General features: G+C 50.0%; 1 protein-coding gene across 1 annotated transcript in view; it reads right to left on the bottom strand.

Annotated features, from left to right (window-relative positions):
* The window catches only part of TOX2 (TOX high mobility group box family member 2), a 153,958-nt gene that overhangs the window by 7,141 nt on the left and 125,742 nt on the right, over positions 1 to 21,075 (bottom strand). Inside the window, exons 4-8 of the mRNA XM_033074890.1 lie at positions 18,806 to 19,045; positions 13,700 to 13,927; positions 3,979 to 4,059; positions 1,577 to 1,984; positions 263 to 393 (exon numbers count right to left, since the gene is read on the bottom strand). Coding sequence (XP_032930781.1) covers positions 263 to 393; positions 1,577 to 1,984; positions 3,979 to 4,059; positions 13,700 to 13,927; positions 18,806 to 19,045 — 1,088 coding nt within the window. The remainder of the gene's footprint in view (positions 1 to 262; positions 394 to 1,576; positions 1,985 to 3,978; positions 4,060 to 13,699; positions 13,928 to 18,805; positions 19,046 to 21,075) is intronic.

Here is a 21,075-nt window from a genome sequence, read left to right as displayed (position 1 = left end):
GCTTCAGAAAGAAATGTGTCTAACCCTTCCTGGAATGGAAATAAATTTTAAAAAGGGAAAAAAAAAAGAAATCTTTTCATGTCCAATGAAGAATTTATCCATGATTTTTAAGCTACCTGCTTCACTTCAGAGACCCTGCAGAGATGAAGGAGCCTTGAGCTTCCCTGACACAACTGGCCATACATTTTAGGGCAGACATCGAGCTGTTGGTCATTGTCACAGCCCAGATGTGCACTAGCAATGAGCTACTTGGTCTACTGGCCTGCAGTGGTTGACCCCACACTCCCTGCTGGGGTAGTCGTTGTCCCACTCAGTGCTTCCTGGAGGGTTTGATGCACCAGGAGAACGGGGTCCAACACTGTTCTGGAACTCAGACGAAATATGGGAGAAGTCCTGTGGGGTGCAGAGGAAAAGGAGGGTTACAGGAGGATTAGATTTAATAACAGTGCATAATCACATTTACAGGCATTGTCCCCAGTGTCAGTTCAGAGCACGGGAGCAGCCCCAGGGATGGAGGGGGTCCCAGCCCAGAGCATGGTGTCAATGCAGCAACACACCTGACATCCCTTTTCCCTGCTCTTTTTGTCAGGACCTCCCTCCTCGTGGGTGGGAATGGCTGTGGAGGGCACACAGCCACAAAACCCTGTGGGTGTTTTGTAGTCTGGCCACCAAAGCCAGTGCAGCTCAGCTCCTGTGCAGTCCTGAGCTCTCCACCCCAGTGTTCAGGAACAAGGGACAGCCACACCAGCAACACTGTCCCCACAAGCTGCCACCACTGGCAATTCAGCAAGGACACTGAAGGGTTGCTTTAGCTGAAAGCTGATCCATTTTTCCCATTTTTTGGGGTGCCTAATATCCATTAGGCAATGCATATAAACCAGAATCATGATAGCTACCTGGGAAAGAACATGACTTTTTCCAAAATATCCAAATTAGGGCAAGTGGGGGGGTATTTTTTTTTATTTTTGTATTTTATTCACAAACTATGTAGAATGAAGTTTTACAAAATGCTGCCCTCAGCAACAGCTCCAACCCCAGTGAGTGACTGTGAGGATCCCCTGTAATGCTATGAATTACAGAGCCACTCTCACTGTGCAGAACTAAAGCCCAGTCCCTGTGCTGGAGAAGTCAGGATCATTTAGGTTGGACAAGACCTCCAAGACCATCGAGTGCAGCCATTAACCCAGCACTGCCAAGCCCACCACTAAACCCTGTCCCCAAGTGCCACATCTACACTTTTTTTGAATGCTTCCAGGAATGGTGACACCACCATTCTCTGGCCAGTTGTTTCACTGCCTGATAACCCTTTCAACAAAGTTGAAAGTTTTCAACCTAAACGTTCTCTGGCACAACCTGAGCCCATTTCCCTCTTTCCCTGTTCCCAGAGCCTGACCCCCCCGGCTGTCCCCTCCTGTCAGGGAGTTGTGCAGAGCCACAAGGTCCCCCCTGAGCCTCCTTTTCTCCAGGCTGAGCCCCTTTCCAGCTCCCTCAGCCCCTCCTGCGACTCCACTCCCTTCTGTGGGAAGACTCCCTTGGGGACATCAAGAATCCCGAAGGCAGGAGCGCTGACACCCACCTGCTGTCCGGGAGGCGAGGCGTTGATGGGGGGCTGTACCTGTAGTGCCATGGGGGGGGACAGGAGGGGCTGCTGGGGGACCTGCTGCATGCTGAGGGGCTGGCTGAGCAGCGAGCTCTGCGGGTGGTGCAAGGACAGCTGCTGGTGGAGAGGGGGGCTGATCTGGAACGAGGGAGGGGGGGAGGCACTGATACTGGGCAGCAGGGGCTTGGAGGGCAGGGTCCGGGACAGCCCGGCATGCGGGTGGCCACGGTAGCTCTGCAGCTCCGACGGGGACAGGAAGGAGCCCAGGCCGGGGTAGGGAGAGGAAGCCTGCGGGGGCATGGGGTACATGGGCTGCTTCGGGGGGATCATCTTGGAAGGGGGGGTGCTCTGGGTGCTTTTCGTCTCCCCCTGGTCGGCAGAGCTCTGTGGGGAAACAGAGTGGAAGTGGTGAGGAGGGAAAAGAGGAAACATCGATATGCATCCCGAGATATCCATCCCAACATATCCATCCCACAACATATCCATCCTGAGATACCAAACCCAGATACCCAACCCGAGATACCCATCCCAAGAAATCCATCCTGACATATCTACCCTGAGATATCCATCCCCAGATATCCATCCCCAGACATCCATTCCCAGATATCCATCCCAACATATCCATCTGTGCAGATGAGCTCCCCATGGATCCTGCTCCTCTCCCACCTGCCAGCACATGAACTCCCAGCCCTGAAGCAGCTGGGTGGCCAGGGGCTGGGTGCAGCATCCAGATCTGGAAAACTAAAGCCCAGGAACTCAACTGTGCCTTTGGCAGAGCCTGGAGCACCAGGGGGAATGACCCACGGTGGAGACACCAGGGTATGAACCAGGCAGAGACACCAGGGTATGACCCAGGGCAAGCTGCCCACCAGCAGCTCAGTGCTCTCAGTGGGTGACAATCACCTCCTGCTTCCAGCAGAGTACAAATGGCTCTCTAAACCCTCTGCTTTCCTCACCCTGTGCATTCCTGCTGCCCTGGTGGGTCTCCAATGCACGGGACAATCATGGCATCATTTTGGCAGGAAAGAGAGAAGGACAAGGGGAAATTTTCTTGGTTGGACAGTGAGGGTTTTGTCCTGTGATGGGCCCTGTAATGACAGTCCTGATCCTTTCTCACCCAGCAGCCAGGACCACGCTGTGCTGCTTTGCTCAAAACAAAGTTTTGCAGAAGAGCAATTGGAGAAATTGGGAAAAAACCCATAGCCATAGAGCACATGCCTCCATGACTTCCTGCCTTCCACGACTCCTGCCCCACACTGCTGAGAGGCAAGATCAAGACAACACCCTCAGAGGCTTCCAGAGAACCAACAAGTTTTAAACCCTCAACAAGTCCTTCCCATGCCCTTTTTCTGTCCTTGCTGCTGTTCTGGTGAGAAGCTGGCAGCTGCCAGGGGCTCTGAGCCTTTCCAGCTCCCCACCACCACACGGATCCTGCAGAAGATGGGTGATTTGGGAGATCACAGATTGCCCAAGGCAGCTGAATGTGATGATTAGGCTCTGAGGATGTGGTGCAGTACCAAGGAGAAGCTTTGAAGGGGAATAACTCCCTAGCCAAGGGCAGCATTATCCCTGAGCCAGGAAGATTTTGAGCTCCACAGGAGCCATCCCAAATTCCCAGGCAGTGAATGCCTGTGTCCCCTCTCCGGAGGTGTGGAGCAGGGCAAGCTGTGAGGTGCCTTGGGATGGGCACCCACATCCAGGAGACTGGGCCCATCATTGCTCCCCAGTGTGCTTTTGCAGCACTGGAGCTCCTCTCTGAGTCTGAAATGCCCTGAAATGTCACTGTTAGGCACTGGGATGGGCTCTCTGGGTTTGCCCTGGCTGCAGTGTGGTGAGCACCCACGGGATCACACCTCATCAACCCACAGTGATGGTTCTTACTTCATAAAACTCCTCAAAAATCTGGTCTAGGCTGAGCATGCAGAGGAGAAGCCACACCTGAGGTCCTGAGCAGGTGGGACAGCCCAAGTGCAGGAGCAGGGTGCAGCAGGGTGCTGGTACCAGCGAGCCCAGTACTGGGTGTCACCTTCCCCTGGGTCAGCCCCTGGTGACATCTTGTCCTCCTGACCCTTCTGCTGCACTCACACCCCAAAAGCAAGAAAAAAACAGCAGGGACAGGCAGCAGAGAGCCCTTCACCCCACACAGGGGCACTGATGAAAATCCCCTGCTGCTGAACCCATCCAAGGTGGGGTCTCACTGAAGGTGGGTGACAGCCCAGCTCCTGCCCTAACCGTGCTGCAGAGCCCCTTTTTCAGCCCCTTGAGAAGGTGCTAAAGCTGTTATCAGTTCTGATATCACAGTTACACAGCATTTCTGATAAAGCTGCTCCTCCTTGGAAGCTCCTGTGAGTTTAACCCGTCCGTGAGCACGGCTGTACCTTGGAGACGAGGCTGGCCCGGTAGGCAGCCAGGGCCTTCAGGTACTCCTTCTTGGCAGCTTCTGTTTTCCTCTTGTAGGCCTGAAAGGACCAAGGAGTGGAGAATCATTAACAGAGGGAACAGGGGGCTCTGGGCATGGCTGCACCCCACCTGCTCAGTGAACCCCCCTCAGTGGGGCTGTGTGCATGGAAAACTCCGTTCTGGTGCAGAGGAGTTCCTGTCAAACCAAGAAAATGAAAGCCCTGGATTGGACCTTGTGGGATTTTTGGAGGCATCTCTGGTCAGAGTGGTCTGTGTGACACACTCTGATTTTAAAGGTGAACACAGTGAAATCCCTTCCCAACAGGAAGCAGAGCAAAGAGTGATCCAGGCTCTTGGAAGAGCAAGACAAAAACCCAAATCCTCAAATCTTTAAAGTCCCTTCCAACTCAATCCAGTCTATGATTCTGTGATGATGACCAACTTAAAAACATATGAGATAGTCAGAACTCCTAAACTATCCATTTGTTTTCTTCGATTTCCCAATGTTAATTCTTTAGAGCTCAAAATTCCCGCTCTTCACTGCAGCCTGGACAGCTGGGAGCTGCTTTCTGATTTAATAAAAGCTGAGATTTTTGCCTCATCTTATGACTTGGTGAGCTAGAGTTTGCAGGGAAGCATCAAATACCAGGAGAGTTTGCTTCCCTAACAAAAATAAGTGGATGATGGTCTATTTTTCCATTTCCCCCCAATAATGAGAGATGCTTCTTGATCATGTCAGTACTGGTTCCTTCCTGCCTGGATCCTGGTCCTCCACATGGAGGTGAAGGCCTCCAATAAACAGTGGTGTGAACCAGCCTGACCCAGCAGTGAGTCCCTGCAGGGTTACACACATTACACTAACGGAGAGGAGTATTTTAAAATGTAATAAAAATTTCATTATAAAGGCAGAAACTTCCAGGAAAAACACCCACCAACCCTCTTCTCCACTGGAAACCCAAAGCCTTCCTCAAGTGATGCACTGAAAGCTGATTTCAATTAGAACAGATTTGCATGGATTTAATTCAGCTTTAAAACCAACAACAGCTTTCAGCAACTGAAACGCTGAACCCTGCTGGGCAGATTCTCTGCTGAGGATGATTTAGGTTGGATATTGGGAAAAATTTCTTCATGGAAAAGGTTGCCCAGGGAAGTGGTGGAGTCACTGTTCCTGGAGGAGTTTAAAGGACCTATGGATGTGGCACTTGGGGACATGGTGGCCATGGCAGTGCTGGGCTGCTCCCAAAGGTCTTTTCCAACCAAAACAATTCCACAATTCTATGATTTAGCTCTGCAAATTTCCAGACTCCCTCCCAACACTGACCTCTGAAGGGAGAGTCACCTTCCAGCAGCTGAACTGAATGTGAGTTTAAAATCAGTACAGATAAATTCTATTAAAAATGGATTGAAAGCCTTATTTTCATTGCTAAATCACAGTGAGTCCTGTAATGAAACGTTTTGACTCGACACACTGGAGGTCTCAGATGGCAATTTTCTGAAATGGAGCATTTCCCTACGTTTGTCTTTGGCTTTATGGTGTTCAGGAAATATTATATTTGCTCCATTCAGAACAAAATTACTTTTCAAAATGTCAGCCTGAAGAAGAGTTTGCCTGTGAAAAGTAACTATTTCTTCAAACTGTATCAGTTCCCTTAATAAAAGCTATTACCTTTCTCTACAATCTCCAAATCTTTTATTATAGAATCAAAGAGTGGTTTGGGTTGGAAGGGACCTTAAAGCTCAGCCAGTTCCATCCCCTTGCCATGGCAGGGACAGTTTCCACTGCAGCAGGCTTGTGCCCATCACAGCACCACAGAATTTATTGTGTTCAGCAGCACAGCTCGTGGATGCTCTTCAATGTGGTACCTGATGCCCTCACAGCAATGAAATAGGAATTCCTGTATCTCAGGCCAGTGTTTAAGAGTGGTCACAGCTGGATGCTGATCCTTGGAGAACATATTTAATTATTCTTCCTCTATAACAGCAAAATACAAGAGTGGTTTTATCATTTTTTTCCCCTGGATGGTGGGAAAACAAAGCATTCAGAGCTATGCAGAGACAAATTTAATTATTAGCAAGACTTGCCTGGAGAAAAACCTGCAGTTTCTGGACAGTGGGAGGACAGGTAAATGAGACTTCCTAAATCTAAATGCAAATAAATAAATAACCAATAAAGTCTGTGCCTATCTTCATCCCCCAGTGCTTGCTTTTCCTGCTAAACCCTTTTCTTTATGCCACTCTTCATCTGTTCTTGTCTCATTTAGAGCACGTGGCTCTCCCTGGTATTGGGAGGTGCTGCTGGGTGGGGTCTGGTGCAGCAGGACTGGGAAGGGGCAGCCAAAGGCTCATTCTGCTGAAAGGAGAGGGGATTGCTCCAGGCAGGAGCCTGACCACGAGCAGGGCTGCCAAGAAGGTGATGGGGTGAACTTGGGGATTGTGCTCTCTGATGCTCCTCTGGTGAACTGGAAGTTCTGCAAGATTCCTGGTGGATTATCTGGGTTTTGATCACCAAATTCCAGAATGGTTTGGGTTTTTTAATCATAGAATTCCAGAATGGTTTGGGTTTTTTTAATCATAGACTCCTATAATGGGTTGGATTTTTCAATCATAGAATTCCAGAATGGTTTGGGTTGAAGGGAGCATTCTGATCCACCCCTGCCATGGTAGGGACACCTTCCACTGTCCCAGGCTGCTCCAAGCCCCAGCCTGGGCTTGGGCACTGCCAGGGATCCAGGGGCAGCCACAGCTGCTCTGGGCACCCTGTGCCACCATCCTCATGGTAAAGAACCATCCCTAAGGGTGTCCTGTTGGGAGTTTTGCAGTCCTGCCCTGCACCCACACAGGGCTTCTTCACCAAGGACACTGAGCTGCCTGTCCCCTGGGAACCACCATGCTGACGTGGGATCTGAACAAAGCTCCTCACAAATCCTCTGTGTAAAGGCAGCTGTAGTGCAGCATTTATAACCTTTAAAATTTTAATTTAAACATTGACAAAACCATGTTACTTTCTAATTAAATCCCATTTCCTCCCAGGGATTTTAATTTTGAAGTAATTTATCAGATTTAAGGATCCTCAAAACATTTTGCATGTTTTTCTTCCTAACCTGCCATGCCCACTGATTTATTTTCCTTATTCATTAGCAGGAGGATTCATTAGTCATTAAGAGAGTGGGTGGGTTGGGGGGGAAGGAAGTAAAAATGGTTAGTGATTATGAAAACAAAAAAATCAGAGCTGTAAGAAGCATATGTTGGGATCGTAATCCTGACACCTCTGTGTCTCAGCAAAGCAGCCAGTAATTGTACCGTAATGAAATGTTCTTGTTTGATAACAAGTTAATTAGAGAAGACAATTACTGCAAACCCCGCTGCCGCCCACGAGCGGCTCCGTGTCGCGCAGGCACTGAGTGACAGCCAGGGCTGTTCTCTGTCACCTCTGCATCCCAGCCCTCCTGCTCCTGCAGCAACGCTGCTTCCCCAGCCTGCCAACGAGGGGAGCAGCTCAAAGTCACCCCAAAACATCAAGGGGTGCGCTGACCCCATGTGGGAATGTCTGCTGCAATGCCAGGAGGAGCTTGGGGCGTTTTGCTTCATAAAAGAGGTAGAACATCAGGAAAAAAGGGATGGGAAGTTCAGGAAAGGTCTCCAGGAGGAAAGACCAAGGGGAGCCACCACAGTGTAGCAAAAGAGGCACAGGAGTGATCCTCTGCATGTAGGAAAAGAGGCAATACAGGCTTAAATTGCACCAAGGGAAATGTTTGGTAAGCACTGGGAAGCCTTTGGAGCAGAAGGATAATTAAGCACGGAAGACATTGCCTGGGGAGATGTGTAATCTCCACCACTGAGGGTTTAAGAACAGATTAGGAACACATCCATCAGGAATGGCTTAAGTAGAGATGATCCTGACTTCAGGCATCAGTATGGTCTGGTTGACCTCTTAAGTCCCTCCTTGCCCTCCTTTCTATGATTCCATGACTGGTTTTTTTTCTTCTCCCAAATGTGTAAATTTGGTTTTTATTCTGCTTGTAAATCTGCAGGGTTTTTCTTGTAACTATTATACACTTTCCTGCAAGATATGTCTCGAGGTCACCATAACTTATGGCTTATGCAGAAGATGACTCAAAGCACGTCCTCCCCACCACATTCACCCTTCTCCCCACACATCCTTACCACAGCCACTGGAAAGGCAAATAGGAAACATGGACACATTATCCTTATTCCTTCCCAGCTCCTCCTTTCCTCCTTGCACCCCCCTCTGCATCCCCTTCCTGGGCAAGACTTATTCTGTCCCTCTCACCATTAAAACCAGCTAACCCAAGCTACACTTTCAGAGTAAAATCTGTGGTCTGGATTGTTAAGTCTTCAGGTCAACATCCCTGAGGATACCTACAGGGAAGACCCTGGCTGTGGGAACTATTTGTGTGGTTTCAGGAGAGTTCCTGCTTCATCCACGTGGAGACAGTGCTGTGAAGCAATTCCTTTGGAGAAAGAATGGAAGAGCTTGTAATGAAGCAAGAATTGCCACTGGTTGAAGCATCCTGAGAGATTCCTGCTCTCCAGTGCCTCAACTTCATGGGGTGGATTCCTATTCCCAGGACAATCCACTGAAGATTCCAAAGGGAACAGGAGGGTGACAAATCCAAACCCTAACCTCCACTGAAAACCACACACCATTCCCCTCCCAAACCTACGGTCTTGCTCTCCAGGTAGAAAAGTGCCACTCATGGAGCTGCTGTCAATAGCAGATCTGACCCTTCATGTTCTCCCCATCATTACCCTGCCCTCCACCAGACCTTTCTTGAAGCCTTGTTTGGCATTGGTGCTTTGATCCCTCTCTGGTGCATGGCTTTTCTTGATGCCCAGAAGATGCTGAAACCTCCTTCCAGGCCAGGGCAACTCCCTGGACCCTTCCAGCCCCTCACTGCCAGGGTTCTGGGGCTGCAGCAGGGAAGTGCGTCCTGTTCTGGCTCTGGCACTGACAGCCTGGTACAAAGCTGGAATTGGGCAGTTTGTGGCATGGCTGCTCTGTGGGATCTCTCCCCTCTGGTGGCTCTTCCATAAAATGATGCCTCTGTGCCACCACAGACTCCTGCAGTGTCCCGTCAGCAGCTGATGAGCAGATGGATCTGATTAAATGGGTGATCTATTGCTTTCTGCTGAGCAGGCAATTCTGCTGGCTAATTTACCCCTGGAGTGTGACTTGATCCCTGGAGCTGTGCTGTTCTCCAGGCTGTGCACTTGTGTGGGAAAATCCCATTTGTATTTGGCCCAGGAGTCACTCAGCATTACTGAACTGGTCCTGGTGAAGCATGAGCAAGAATTCACCTCTGGGGACCTTAGTGTCCCAGACTCTAAAGCTCAGCTGAAAATGAGTTTTGCCCAACCTTTGCTCATTTCAGATGGGAAGTCCTGTGTTAGCCAAGGGTTCACCCAGCAGATTGCTCAGGAGCTCCTTGGTTCCTCTGCTCTCAGCTCCCAGGGTCCATGGAGGAAACACCAGCCTAGCTCTTGTGGCTGCATTTGCTGACAAAAAGAAGCTGATTCCAGAGATTCCTGCAACTGCCACCTTGGCATTGATCTCCATGGTCTCCATCATTGCTTGGCTCCAATCCAACCTCCTCTTCACCAAAATACTGCAGGGAACAGGGAGGTGTGGCAGAGGGAAGAACAGAATCTGGCAGAGGAGAGTGGATCCCACCAGCGACTTCTCTGGAGTCTCCAGGCTTATCACCCCCAGGAAATCAATCCCCTGAGGGAGGACAGTCACCAGGGCTGCTGTCACCTGCTCTTGAGCAGATGTGGCCCATGGTGGCCCTGTGGGAGCAGCAGGGGCAGTGGGTGGCACAGCCTGGGACTGGGCTCTCTGTGCCAGGGGAAAATCCTCCTCGGGAATTAGCAGAGCTTGCGCCAATCTAGCGCTCAAATTCTTCTAATTTCTGTCAAATCAGGCAGCCCTTTTAAACCTTGCTGGGAAACGCTGCTTGAGATCTGCTAATGGAAAAATCTCCCACCGAGGCACGGGATTCTGGAGCTGGGACCTGGAGCTGCAGGAGGATTCCTCTGACAGGTACCCCATTGGATGCTAATGGCTGAATTAGCATTTCACTCTGAAGCAAAGTCGAAGCTATCTCTACAGGAACAGCTGCTAAACTATTTGCAAAGTTCAAAGAGGATGTATTCATTTTTTTTTCCCCGAGTCACATTCTTCAGATTCCCGTGTAAGCTCCTTAGGAAGGGCCACGCCAGCTGTTGAAGAATGAAGATTACAACGTCCTGCTAACGCAGAGCTGGGGATATTCAAGGTATTGTTATTTATTCCTATTCTACAGCCACACTGGAAGGGGTTAAAATGGGGAAGAAAATGGTGCTTTGCCGAACAGGTGTCCTTGAGCAGTACCCAAGGACACGGAGATTGCTAATCCTGTATTCCACAGCATGATCAAATCACCAGGCAACAGATATAAATAAAAAAAGGCAGGAAATAAGGAAATTTAGATACAAGTGTGTCAGAGGGAAAATGAAGATTCATTGTGAAGAGGCTGAGAAGAGAAGAGGAAGAAGGAACAAAATGACAAAGCCACAAATGATAAACCAGTAAGAACAAAAGAAAGGGGGGAGAAAAAAGCCTCTCTGTGAAATGCATGTCTGTGACAGCAGCAGCCAAATCAAAGATGCTGCTAGATTATATGGTTTCTTGCATAATATGCATTCTGGTTCCCTCTCTGTTTGTCTTTCAGCTGGTGCACAGGGAAAAAAAAAAACATATCTGAAATGGGACGTGAGCAACCTTTATTTTCCTTGTTTCATCAGGAGGAGAAAGCAAATTTGCTTTGTGGGAGCAGCAGCACCTGCTCAATGGCAAATAAATAGCTCCAGCTTTGATATTACAGTGCATATAATCATTAGCAGCACAAATGGCAGAGGATTAACCCTCTGTGTGCTGGCCAGGGCTACCTGGCAAAGGGCTGGCACGTCACTCCTGCCAGCAGAAATGCTCCAGGAGGTGTCTGTGCAGAAGGGCTGGGCTCTGGGGGGGGCACAGGACCCAAGGCACTGGCTGGCATGGCTACAAGCCACCAGCACTGGGCTTCCCTCAGCCCTTTGGCCCTGGCACAGGGGCCACCACACCTGTGTGCACTCCCTGTGTGCAGGATGGAGCTGGGAGGGATGGATGGACACGGGGCAGGCACAGCAGGAATGTGTCAGGGGCTGCTCTCATATGGGGGAATCACGAAATGCCCTGGGGGTTCATGGACCAGCTTCCCTGGAACCCCTCCCTGCTGCTCCCTGCCTGCTGCTTTCCCACAGGGTGGGAACCAAAAGAGCCCCAAAACCAAAGAACCAAAAAGGACCAGCCCAAAAGAAAAAAGAACCAAAAGAACCTGGCCCACCCTGGGCCCACTGCATGGCCCAGAAAGGGAGAAAGGAGAAGTCTGCAAACCTTCTCTGAAGCAGAGACTCCAGTGATGTGCAGAGACTCCAGTGATGTGCAGAACTGCTCAGTAACATGGTGGGCTGGGGTCTGCACCTCTGGGGATCCAAGTGTGGGATCAGCTCCAGAGCAGATCCTACAGCCTCAAATCCACCTTTCCTCAAGCCAGGAAGAGGGCAACTGTTCTCTTACTAAAACTTTGGTCATACTTGAGCCAAAATACCCAGATTTGGCTCTTGCCTGCTGTGCCACCTCAGTGCTGGCTTTTGTCCAGGCTGCCCTCTGCACTGTTTCTGCAGTGAGGACATGAAGCCACTGCTGTGAACAAAGCTAAAAGCAGTGTCCCTGATGAAACACTTCCCTTCTCCAGCTTTTCCACCCCTTGCCAGAGCACAGTCCTGCCTGCAGATGGGCTGACCACAGCCTGGTGCAGCCATGTGGCCAGCTGGGCTCCCAGACTGCAGCAGGATTTTGGCTGTGCTGCTCGGACACCATCCCCTCTCCAGATGTGCCAGGAGAGTACTTGGAATGCCTGTTTGCCTTCTCAGGGAATGTGTGCACCATATCCTGGGCAGGAAACACTTACAGGACAGCCCAGGCACTTGTTTTGACACATTACAGGCATTTAAAAATTTTCTTTTCCTTTTTCCCTTTCCATTGCATCGCCTCACTAATCTAAAAAAAGCTACACCAGGGATGTTGGCAGAGGAAAGCAAACAGGGGCTAAATAAACTCTCCTCCAGCCAGACACTTCCAGAGTGAACGTGCCACATCACACAAACCAGCCACAGGGTCCCAGAGCCAAAGAGAAATTGTGATCCTGCAGCCAGAGTTCTGGGCAGGGTGGTAACTGTTGTGGGAGAGAAGTATCCAGCTGGAGACAAAGGCAGGAAGTTAATATTTAAGCATTCAGACAAGGAACAAATGACTTAATTAAATCAATTACAGAGGGAGAAATGGAGCCACTTAGAAAGCGTGTGTAAAGAGATGGCGAGGCTGCTGCAGCTCATGAGAGGGAAGGAGGAGGGAGAGTTAGCAGGAAGATAAACGGGCTGGTTTAATCCCTGCTGGTAATTAAGAGCTGAGCGTTTGCACTGCGCTGAGTCAGGGTCACAGCAGCAGCACTGCCACTCTGAGCCATGCTCAGTGCCCAAACTGGGGCAATATCTGCAACCTGCTGGAGTAAAGGAGGGCACACTGAGAGGATGGGGGGATGCAAGCACGAGAAAAAGGTGACACAAAGCTTTTCCACATTCCTGAGCCTCCCACACCCTGAACCAACAGCACACACCCAGCCCCTACCCTGCATCTTCCCAGGGCTGGGGTCACCCTCCTGACCTTCCTCCCCTCTTCCAACAAGGAATTTCTGCCTGCATGATCCTACAGTGATCCACCCACTGGAGAAAAGGGAACAGCAAAAGGCCTTTCATCCCTGGAGATCCTCTGCTCTTACTCCTGACTCAGTGTGGGGTGCAAATCAAGGTTATTTCCCATATAACTTCCAGTTAAGTGGCTTTTTCCCTTCCTGCTCCTCTCTCCCCACACAAAGCTGCTTCCAGTGCTGGCCATGGAATCCCAGCTGGAGCTGTGGCCAGGCTCCAGGAGAAGTGCTCCCAGCTATAGCCTGTTTGGGTCCAGGACACATCACACACCGTGTCAGATCTCACTCTGCCTGATAAAAAACCATCCTTGCTCCAGCAAGTGTTCCCTGGGGTTCTCTCAACAGGCAACAAGCAATTACAGGCTTTGGTAACTGACTCAGCAGCAAGCAAAGAGGGAAAGCAGGACCTGGAATTCTCCACGTGAAGCAGACGGAAAGTGGCTGACAGCTTTGGGGCAGCAAGGTTTCCTCTGTGAGGCCACTTCACACATCTCCTTCTGCAGCTTTTAAAGCCTGAACGCTGGATTTGAAGCCAGCAGTACAGGGAGTTAATAGTGTTTCACTGGTTGGCTGTCACTCCTTGTAAGTAAATAAGCAAATACAAACCCATCTCCCATCTCAAGCTGTAAAACTCCACGGCAGGGAAAGGCCACTGATGGCTGTGCAGAGTAGGAGCCTATCAAGAATAATTAGTTGTCATAAAAATTTGCTTTTCCCCACGCAACAACAGCAATTTTGCACAGTGGTCACTTCAGCACTGCTCCCAAAAGCAGCCTCTGTTCCTGCACTTCAGCCTGGGCAAGCCCCTGGCCATGCCTGGGGAGATGCCCTGCACCGTGGAAATACACATTTCAGCAGCTGAAAGACAAAAATCAGTAACTCAGTAACTCACTTGCTTTTGTTCTTCTCCCAAACTGTCCCACATTGACGCCACGATTTTCGACACGTCCCCGAAGGTGGCGTTGGGGTTTTGCCCTTTGATGGCTGCTTGTGTGTCTCTGAAAAACAGGGCATAGGCTGACACAGGCTTCTGGGGCTCATTGGGGTCCTTCTTTTTCTTCTTCTTTTGGCTTTTGGGTTTTTTGCCCAGGTCTGTTGAGGGTCTTTTCTCTCCAGTAGCCTGCAAAACCAAGAGATGAACCTTAGCAGTCAGTCAGGAGTGGTCTGAGACAAACCCCTGCTACAACTAATGAGCCAAGGAGGTGAGACAGGGAATGGGAAGTGGAGATGTCCCAAGGAGGTGAGAGAGGGAATGGGAAGTGGAGATGTCCCAGCAAGGAGAGGGGGGCAGCTGCCCTGGGGATCTCTTTGTTCCCCAGGAGTCTCATGGATCATTGCACAAACTGCTGGTGGGTGTCTGAGCCTGCTGTGGTGCCTCCCCTCAGACCAGCTCATACCTTGGGTTCATCCCTTTCTCCCTGCTCCAAATCTGGGGTTCTCCAGTCCTCAGTCACTCTCCTTCCTCACCCTCCTCCCCAGCTCACTCACTCCTAGATTCTTTTCTGGAACCTCTCCAAAGGCCTTGCTTCCCAGCTAGATTGCTTTAGCAGTCCATGGATTTTTCAAACTTGGCTTCCATGTGGTTTCTGATTTCCATCTCAGTAAGGCCCCTTTGCAGGCTGCTCCTGACTTCCCTCACCTCCCCATTCCAGCAGGGCTGTGAGCACTGACCAAGCAACACCAGCATCACATTAAACATCACACCAGGGCCATCCAAAATTAGCTCCATCCTGCTAACATATATGTGTCCCTATCCAGAAAAATATCCAGGAATTGAACAATTTAAATCACATAAATAAAATGCTTTGCCCACGCTGCTCACTCTACCAACTGATCTGGGTGCAGCTGCATGACCAGGAATGGCTGTGTCCACACTCAGTGCCCAGTGGGTGTTGGAGCTCAGGGGAGCAGGACACAGGAACAGGAGCTGGTCTTTGTGGGGTTTAGCACGAGATGCTGCCACTGGGCTGGGAAGTGAAACAGCACGGCTGGAAACAGGGATGCTTTCACTGAAGGCAGCATGGAAAGAGATCCTGTATCAGCCTCCCTTGGGATGCCCTGTGCACTGTGATAAGGAAAGGTTGTTCCCCAGAGGGTGCTGGCACTGCCCAGGCTCCCCAGGGAACGGGCACGGCCCCGAGGCTGCCAGAGCTCCAGGAGCTCCAGGACAGCGCTGCCAGGGATGCTCAGGGTGGGGTTCTGGGGGTGTCTGTGCAGGGCCAGGGGCTGGGCTGGCTCATCCTGGGGGTCCAACTCATGATATTCTATGATTCTATGAATACAGGGGACTGCAGAAGCCTCCATGGGAGGATGTGCAAAGGAAAGACCCCTGGAAGACACTTGGATCAAAGCTTTCAACACATTAACTGAGGCCAGTGAAAGCTCGCTCTACAGGGAAGCACCATTATTTTATAGTGAAGGAAAACCTAAATACACCAGATGGCAGAGAATGAAAGCACTGCTGGATCTCTGCATCCTTGAGGGCAAACAGGACACCAGCCCCTCCACCTGCAGGCCCTGAGCTTGAGGCACTGCCAACAGCTGCACAGGTTGTAGAATTATTTGCAAAGACACAGCTCTAAACACCAAGATCTTGTGAAAACTGTGCCTCCAGCTGAGCTAGGGACAACCAGCCTCTTCTCCTGATGGATTTGTCAGTTTGAGCATGTGCTTGGCAGTGCCAGGATTTAAGAGGCTTCCCTTTGGCTGGCACAGGCCAGGCACAGGGAGGGAAAGGGCAGCAGCGTTCCTGTTCTCCGCTCTGCAGCTCTTGACTGGTCATTAATTTCAGTATCAGCGCAGTGACATTTGTCAAACAGACATTGACCATTAGTGAATGAGCAGAGAGACCACAAGAATTGCATTTAATTTCAAATTGCCCAATTGGGCTTGAATGGGAGGCCTGGAGGTGAAAGGCCAGCTTATTAGGAGGAAAAAAAATGCATGACAGGGCTTCAGCCCATTAGGAAGTGAGATGGTATTTTAACTAACTGTGATCCCATTTGATTCAGTGAAGTGCCGTGGGGAACCTGCTCCCACACAGCCACTGACCAAGCCAAGGAGCTGGAACAGCAGCAGCACAGCCCCAGCAGGATTTACAGCTCAGCTCCCAAGAGCACATGGGATCTAAGGAAAACAGCAGCAGGGAGCAGAGCAGAGCAGGATTTGGTATTAATGGGGTTTTCCATGTGTGATGAGACAACAGCTGGGCTTGGACCTCAGAAGAGTCTTGAGCAACCCAAACCATGTTCATGGCTAAAGCCAACCCCCAGGGACCAGTGCCTTGCTGCCTCAGAGCATCTGCACCCCCAGGGGTCACCCCCTGGCCAAAGGGACCAGGGAGGCTCGGGCAAGGGGAGGAAGAGCCTGGCCACCTGCCCATGGGAGCCACTGGCTCTGGAGCTGCCTGGAGAGGCAGCAGCAGCTCTGTGTGGTGCAGATGTGGACTGGGGCAATGATGTGATCCCAGAAACTCGGTGCCTTCGTAGATGTTGAACCCAGGGAGAGCTGAAACCTCATGGGCACCTTTAATAACTATGGAGAGTGACCGCTAATCTAGGTGGAATTTGGGCTGTACCCACCTGTCCCTCCCATTCATGTGCACCCACCCCCAAGCTATGAAACAGGTAAATACACCAGGGAGGCTCAGGGACCTCTGGCTCAGAGGACCTGAAGGAGCCCCTGGAATCAGACTCATTTCCTAAACCTGTGACCTTCTTGCTCACAAGATTAATTTCTGCTCGTTAGAAGTTGTTTTGATGACTTTTTGCAGAAAAGCCCTTAATGGTCACGTGAAAAAGTGACTGATGGGTGAAGGCAGCAGCTGTGCAGATAGAGAAAGCAAACAGAAACCTGCAGGCCACAGTGTGGGTCTGCTGCTTTCCTCACACTCAGCTTCTCCTCCTCCATCAAACACATCACTCCCACCTGTCTGGGGATCTCACAGGGCAGAAGAATGAGAGGGATTGCCTTAAGGATTAGGAAAAATTCTAATCTCTTCAAGTTGTCATCATCTGGACATCTCCAAACTCTTCCTACCCCATGGACACCACTGGCTCAGGAAAACAAAGATCCAGCCCCACAGCTGTGTCCTCCTCAGGGACTCCTGGCTGACAGGAAAGCTGGGTGATGCTGCTGGAGGCAGAGACACAGAACTTGGTGTGTCACTAAACTGAAGCTCATTTTCTCCTGACATGAAAGATTTCAGCTCTGAGGTCATTGCCTGGAGCTTTGGGAGGTGGCAGACTGTGGGATCCAGCAGCACAGCCCCTCCTACAGCATCCCCTGAACATGGAACCCAGATTTTGAAAGATTCCATGTGTTTTTAACCTTGTGTATCCCTTCTTTTTACAGTTGTATCAGCTGAAGCTATGTTTCCACCCAAATGAGCACTCTGCTTTGAAATGCCCCAATCTAAAGTTAAATCTGACAATGGATGAGAAACTACAGGATTGATGGGAATCCATTTTCCTTAGATTTCCTTGAAAAGGGGAAAGGTTTTGCTCAGTCCTAGCATTTTCCTAGTTTTCCAGCCTGAGCACTGTTTGCTGCTCTGGTTGTACATTCAAACCCTGTTACAACAGTCTGTTTGGGTGGGACAAGTGCCTTGGGCCAGCACCTTCCAGAAGGTTCTCCATGGAAGGCTTTAATCAAAGTCCCCAGGGAGCCCAGCAATCCACCTGCAGGCACAGAGGTGACTGCTGCAGTTTGCCCTCAGTAAATAACAGCCACAGATTCCTGGAACATGGCACGTGTTGTTTGGCTTTCCTGGTACATTTGGAGACAGATGGACAACAACCAAGATGTGCCCACACCCCCAGGAATTCCTTGGATTTGTTGGTGCCAATCTCAGCAGCAGCTGTGCTGGCTGTAGAGGCCATTTGGGACACCACTGACTACTTAAAACCCCACCTTGATGAACTGGTAGAAGACTTTTAATTCCTGTTTGTTTTCCTTAGCAAGCCATGTCTGATGAGCTCAGTTAAATCCCACCATGGGTTATTTTCTTCCCTGTTTCAGTCTCCTCTACCCACCACCAGAAATTCTAATTTAGCTCCAAGCGTTTGCCGACTTTTAGCCCTGAAGCTGCTTTGTTCATCATAATCATCACCCCAGGAAATCCTCTAGCCTGATGGACCTGGTAAAATGTGGAGGCAAAAGACAACTCTGATCTCCAAACGTGCAGTGTGAGTGCCAGCCTGCTGTGCTGGACCTCACCCCAGGCTGGGAACAGTGCCCTCATCCTTGGGAAGGGCTCCCACTGTAAATGTAGAAATAAGAAGTCTGTTGTAAGAGCCAAAACGGGATGTGGGGCTCCAGATGGCTCTTAAGATGCAGTTTATTGTATCCAGATGATACAGCAATTCACAGGTCATGGGTGGCAGAGCCCGGCCTGCAGCTGCCAGCCACACCTGTGGGCTTGTCTGAACTCACTCTAGCTCTGCTTACACTGCATTATATACTTCTCTTTGATGAGCATCTTCATACATAACAACCAATCAATACTTTTACTATTACCTATAGCCTATCACAACTACTAACATTACCATATTTATATTACTATTTTCCAATCACTAAAAGTAAGTATGTTACAGTTTAATATAGAACTTGTTTTTCAGTTTTCTTGCAGTGGAAAATTCTGAGACCCTTTTTCTACTTGAAACATTGGCATTCTTGTTTGCCTGTAGAATCATTTTGCTTGGTAAAAACATCTTCTGTTTGCAGTGGGTTTATCCTTTGCTCTGAGCCATAAAAACCCCTTCCAACCAACATACCCTTTGCCTTCTTAGTTATCCAGTGAGACTGCCTCAGCAATTCTTTTCTTCTACCACAAAACTTGCTATCATTTCTATTCCTTCTTCACATTCTACATTCAAAGTTCTTTCTGCTAAACACACACATCTGTGAGACCTCCCTGTCACATTTTATCCATCCTCACAGCCTCTGGTTTTATTTAGCAATATTTATCTCCCTGAAAAGCGTCGAAGCCGGCACGTACCTTGTAATGCGACTCGGTCTCCTCTTCCTGGGTGGAGCTGGAGGGAGATGGGGTGGCAGACTTGCTTCCTGGGGGCGAGGGGGAGCCGTGGGTGACCCCGCTGCGGATCCCCATCTGGGAGATGAGCTGGGACTGGCTGAGGGCGCCCATGGGGCCGCCCAGCATGCCGGGCCGGTTCAGCAGCGGCACTTGGCGGTTGGACTCGTAGGACGCGGCGTCCGAGTGCACCATCTCCTGGATCTGGGGGAGAGGAGAGCACTGCTCACCACAGACTCATTCACTTATTCATTCACTTATTGGCCATGCTGCCAAATCACTTCCAGACTGATTGATTATTTACATTGTTCTACACGGCTGGGCAGGTCCTCCTTGAGCTTCCAGGCAAGGCAAGGGCTGGGCACTGTGCACCCATTTCTGCTAAATCAGCTCTGTGTGTGGGGCTGTGTGCCCAGAAGGTGCCTCCAACTGTCTCAGGGACTGCTGGTGCCTATCAGGGGTCTGAAAAAAGGGTTCATAAACAAGCAATTTATGGAGAAATCACCAGAAGGGAAGCTCCTCCAAGCCCTGTCCAACCTGGCCTTGGACACTGCCAGGGATCCAGGGGCAGCCACAGCTTCTCTGGGCACCCTGTGCCAGAGCCCCACCACTCTCACAGGGAAGAATTTCTTCCCAGTGCCCCATCTAAACCTACCCTCCTGTAATTTAAAACCATTCTCCCTTGTCCTGCCACTCCAGGCTCTTTTCCCAAGTCCTTCTCCAGCTCTCCTGGAAGGGGCTCTAATGTTTCCCCAGATCCTTTTCTTGTGCAGGTGAACACCCCCAGCTCTCCCAGCCAGGCTCCAGAGCAGAGGGGATGCAGCTTTTGGAGCATCTCCACGGCCTCCTCTGGACTCATGCCAGCAGGTCCTGCCCCTCTGCACTAAGTAGCAAGAGATGAGATGAGATGAGATGAGATGAGATGAGATGAGATGAGATGAGATGAGATGAGATGAGATGAGATGAGATGAGATGAGGACAAACCCTGCTGTTTTCTGCATCAAGAACCCATTTCCAGTTTGAATAATTTCCCCCAAAACCTCATTTCCCCCCAGGATCCATCCTTGCTGATCTAGCAGAGCTGGCTCCTGCACAGCCTCACCCAGCCATGGAGTGGGAGGGAGGCAAACCCTATCTGAAACATTTGCCAGACTTTTTCCCTTTTACATTAATCTGATTAATGCTAACACGAGTTTAAAGACTTGAGCTCCCGATCAGCCCACTGAGGTGCAATCCCTCATTACCAGGGCAGCTTTGCCAGCTCCATCAGCAGCACACACAGAAGGAAACCCAGGGAAGACCTGTGAGAGTTCCACAGGCTTCAGAGGACATAAATCCAAACACAAACCCAGATTTAATGTTGCAGGTCAGGAATCAAGAGTTTTACACCACATCTGACAGAATGCTCTGCTTTCCTTTGGACTCTGCAGTGTCAGAGTCTGTACTAATTGTGAAGGGATTTAACTCACAGGAATGAAATATATTCCTGCTTTTCAACAGCACAAGTGTGACTGAGGGGCCATGCTGGAGTGCTGCCCTTGGCTTTGGTGCTGTCAAGGAGGCAGCAGGGCCAAGGGGCACAGAGCTTAGCATTGCTTAAGCCCCCTTTGGTTAGGGGCACAGAGATTAACTGTGGCAAGTTCTGTGTGCCCTTGAAACCTTATGGTGTGTCTTACAGCAGAGCTCTGGCCTGTCCTGGTCACAAAGACATGGAGGGTGATGCAGCCATGGGGATGGACACCAGGCTTGGGCAGCACAGGAGGCACCAGAGAGGCAATTTTCACATTTCAACTGAATTTACAGAAGTCATGGGGATGGCCTGGGTGAGACAGGCAGTGACAGGGACCATGCAAGGTGGGGACACAGCACCCATCTGCTGAGCAGCCAGCCATTTCCAAACTCCAGCCAAAAAAAGTACATTTGTCTTGGGTTTTGTCAGTGCAATCCAGACCTTTCATGTTGGAGAAGATCTGCCAGCTGCTAAGGAAAAGAATAATTTATTGTCCTTATTTTAAATTTAAATGAAGGGAAAATTTAGAAGATGGGTGTTGGAGAAATGGGAAAGGCTATGAGATGTGGCTCAAAAAATTCTAAAATTTAAAATAGCTTGCTCACGTTTCAGCCACAGTAGTCTCCTGAGGAAATACTGTATTAAGACAATTTTTTTGAAATTTTTATTATGTGGCCAATGGACCACAACGGCTCAGTTTATCCATTAAATATGTAATCACACA

The sequence above is a fragment of the Catharus ustulatus genome, chromosome 17 (genome assembly GCF_009819885.2).
Source record: "Catharus ustulatus isolate bCatUst1 chromosome 17, bCatUst1.pri.v2, whole genome shotgun sequence".
In the NCBI taxonomy this organism is placed as follows: Eukaryota; Metazoa; Chordata; class Aves; order Passeriformes; family Turdidae; genus Catharus; species Catharus ustulatus.
Note: the sequence above shows the minus strand (reverse complement) of the source record. Positions and strands in the feature narration are given on the sequence as shown.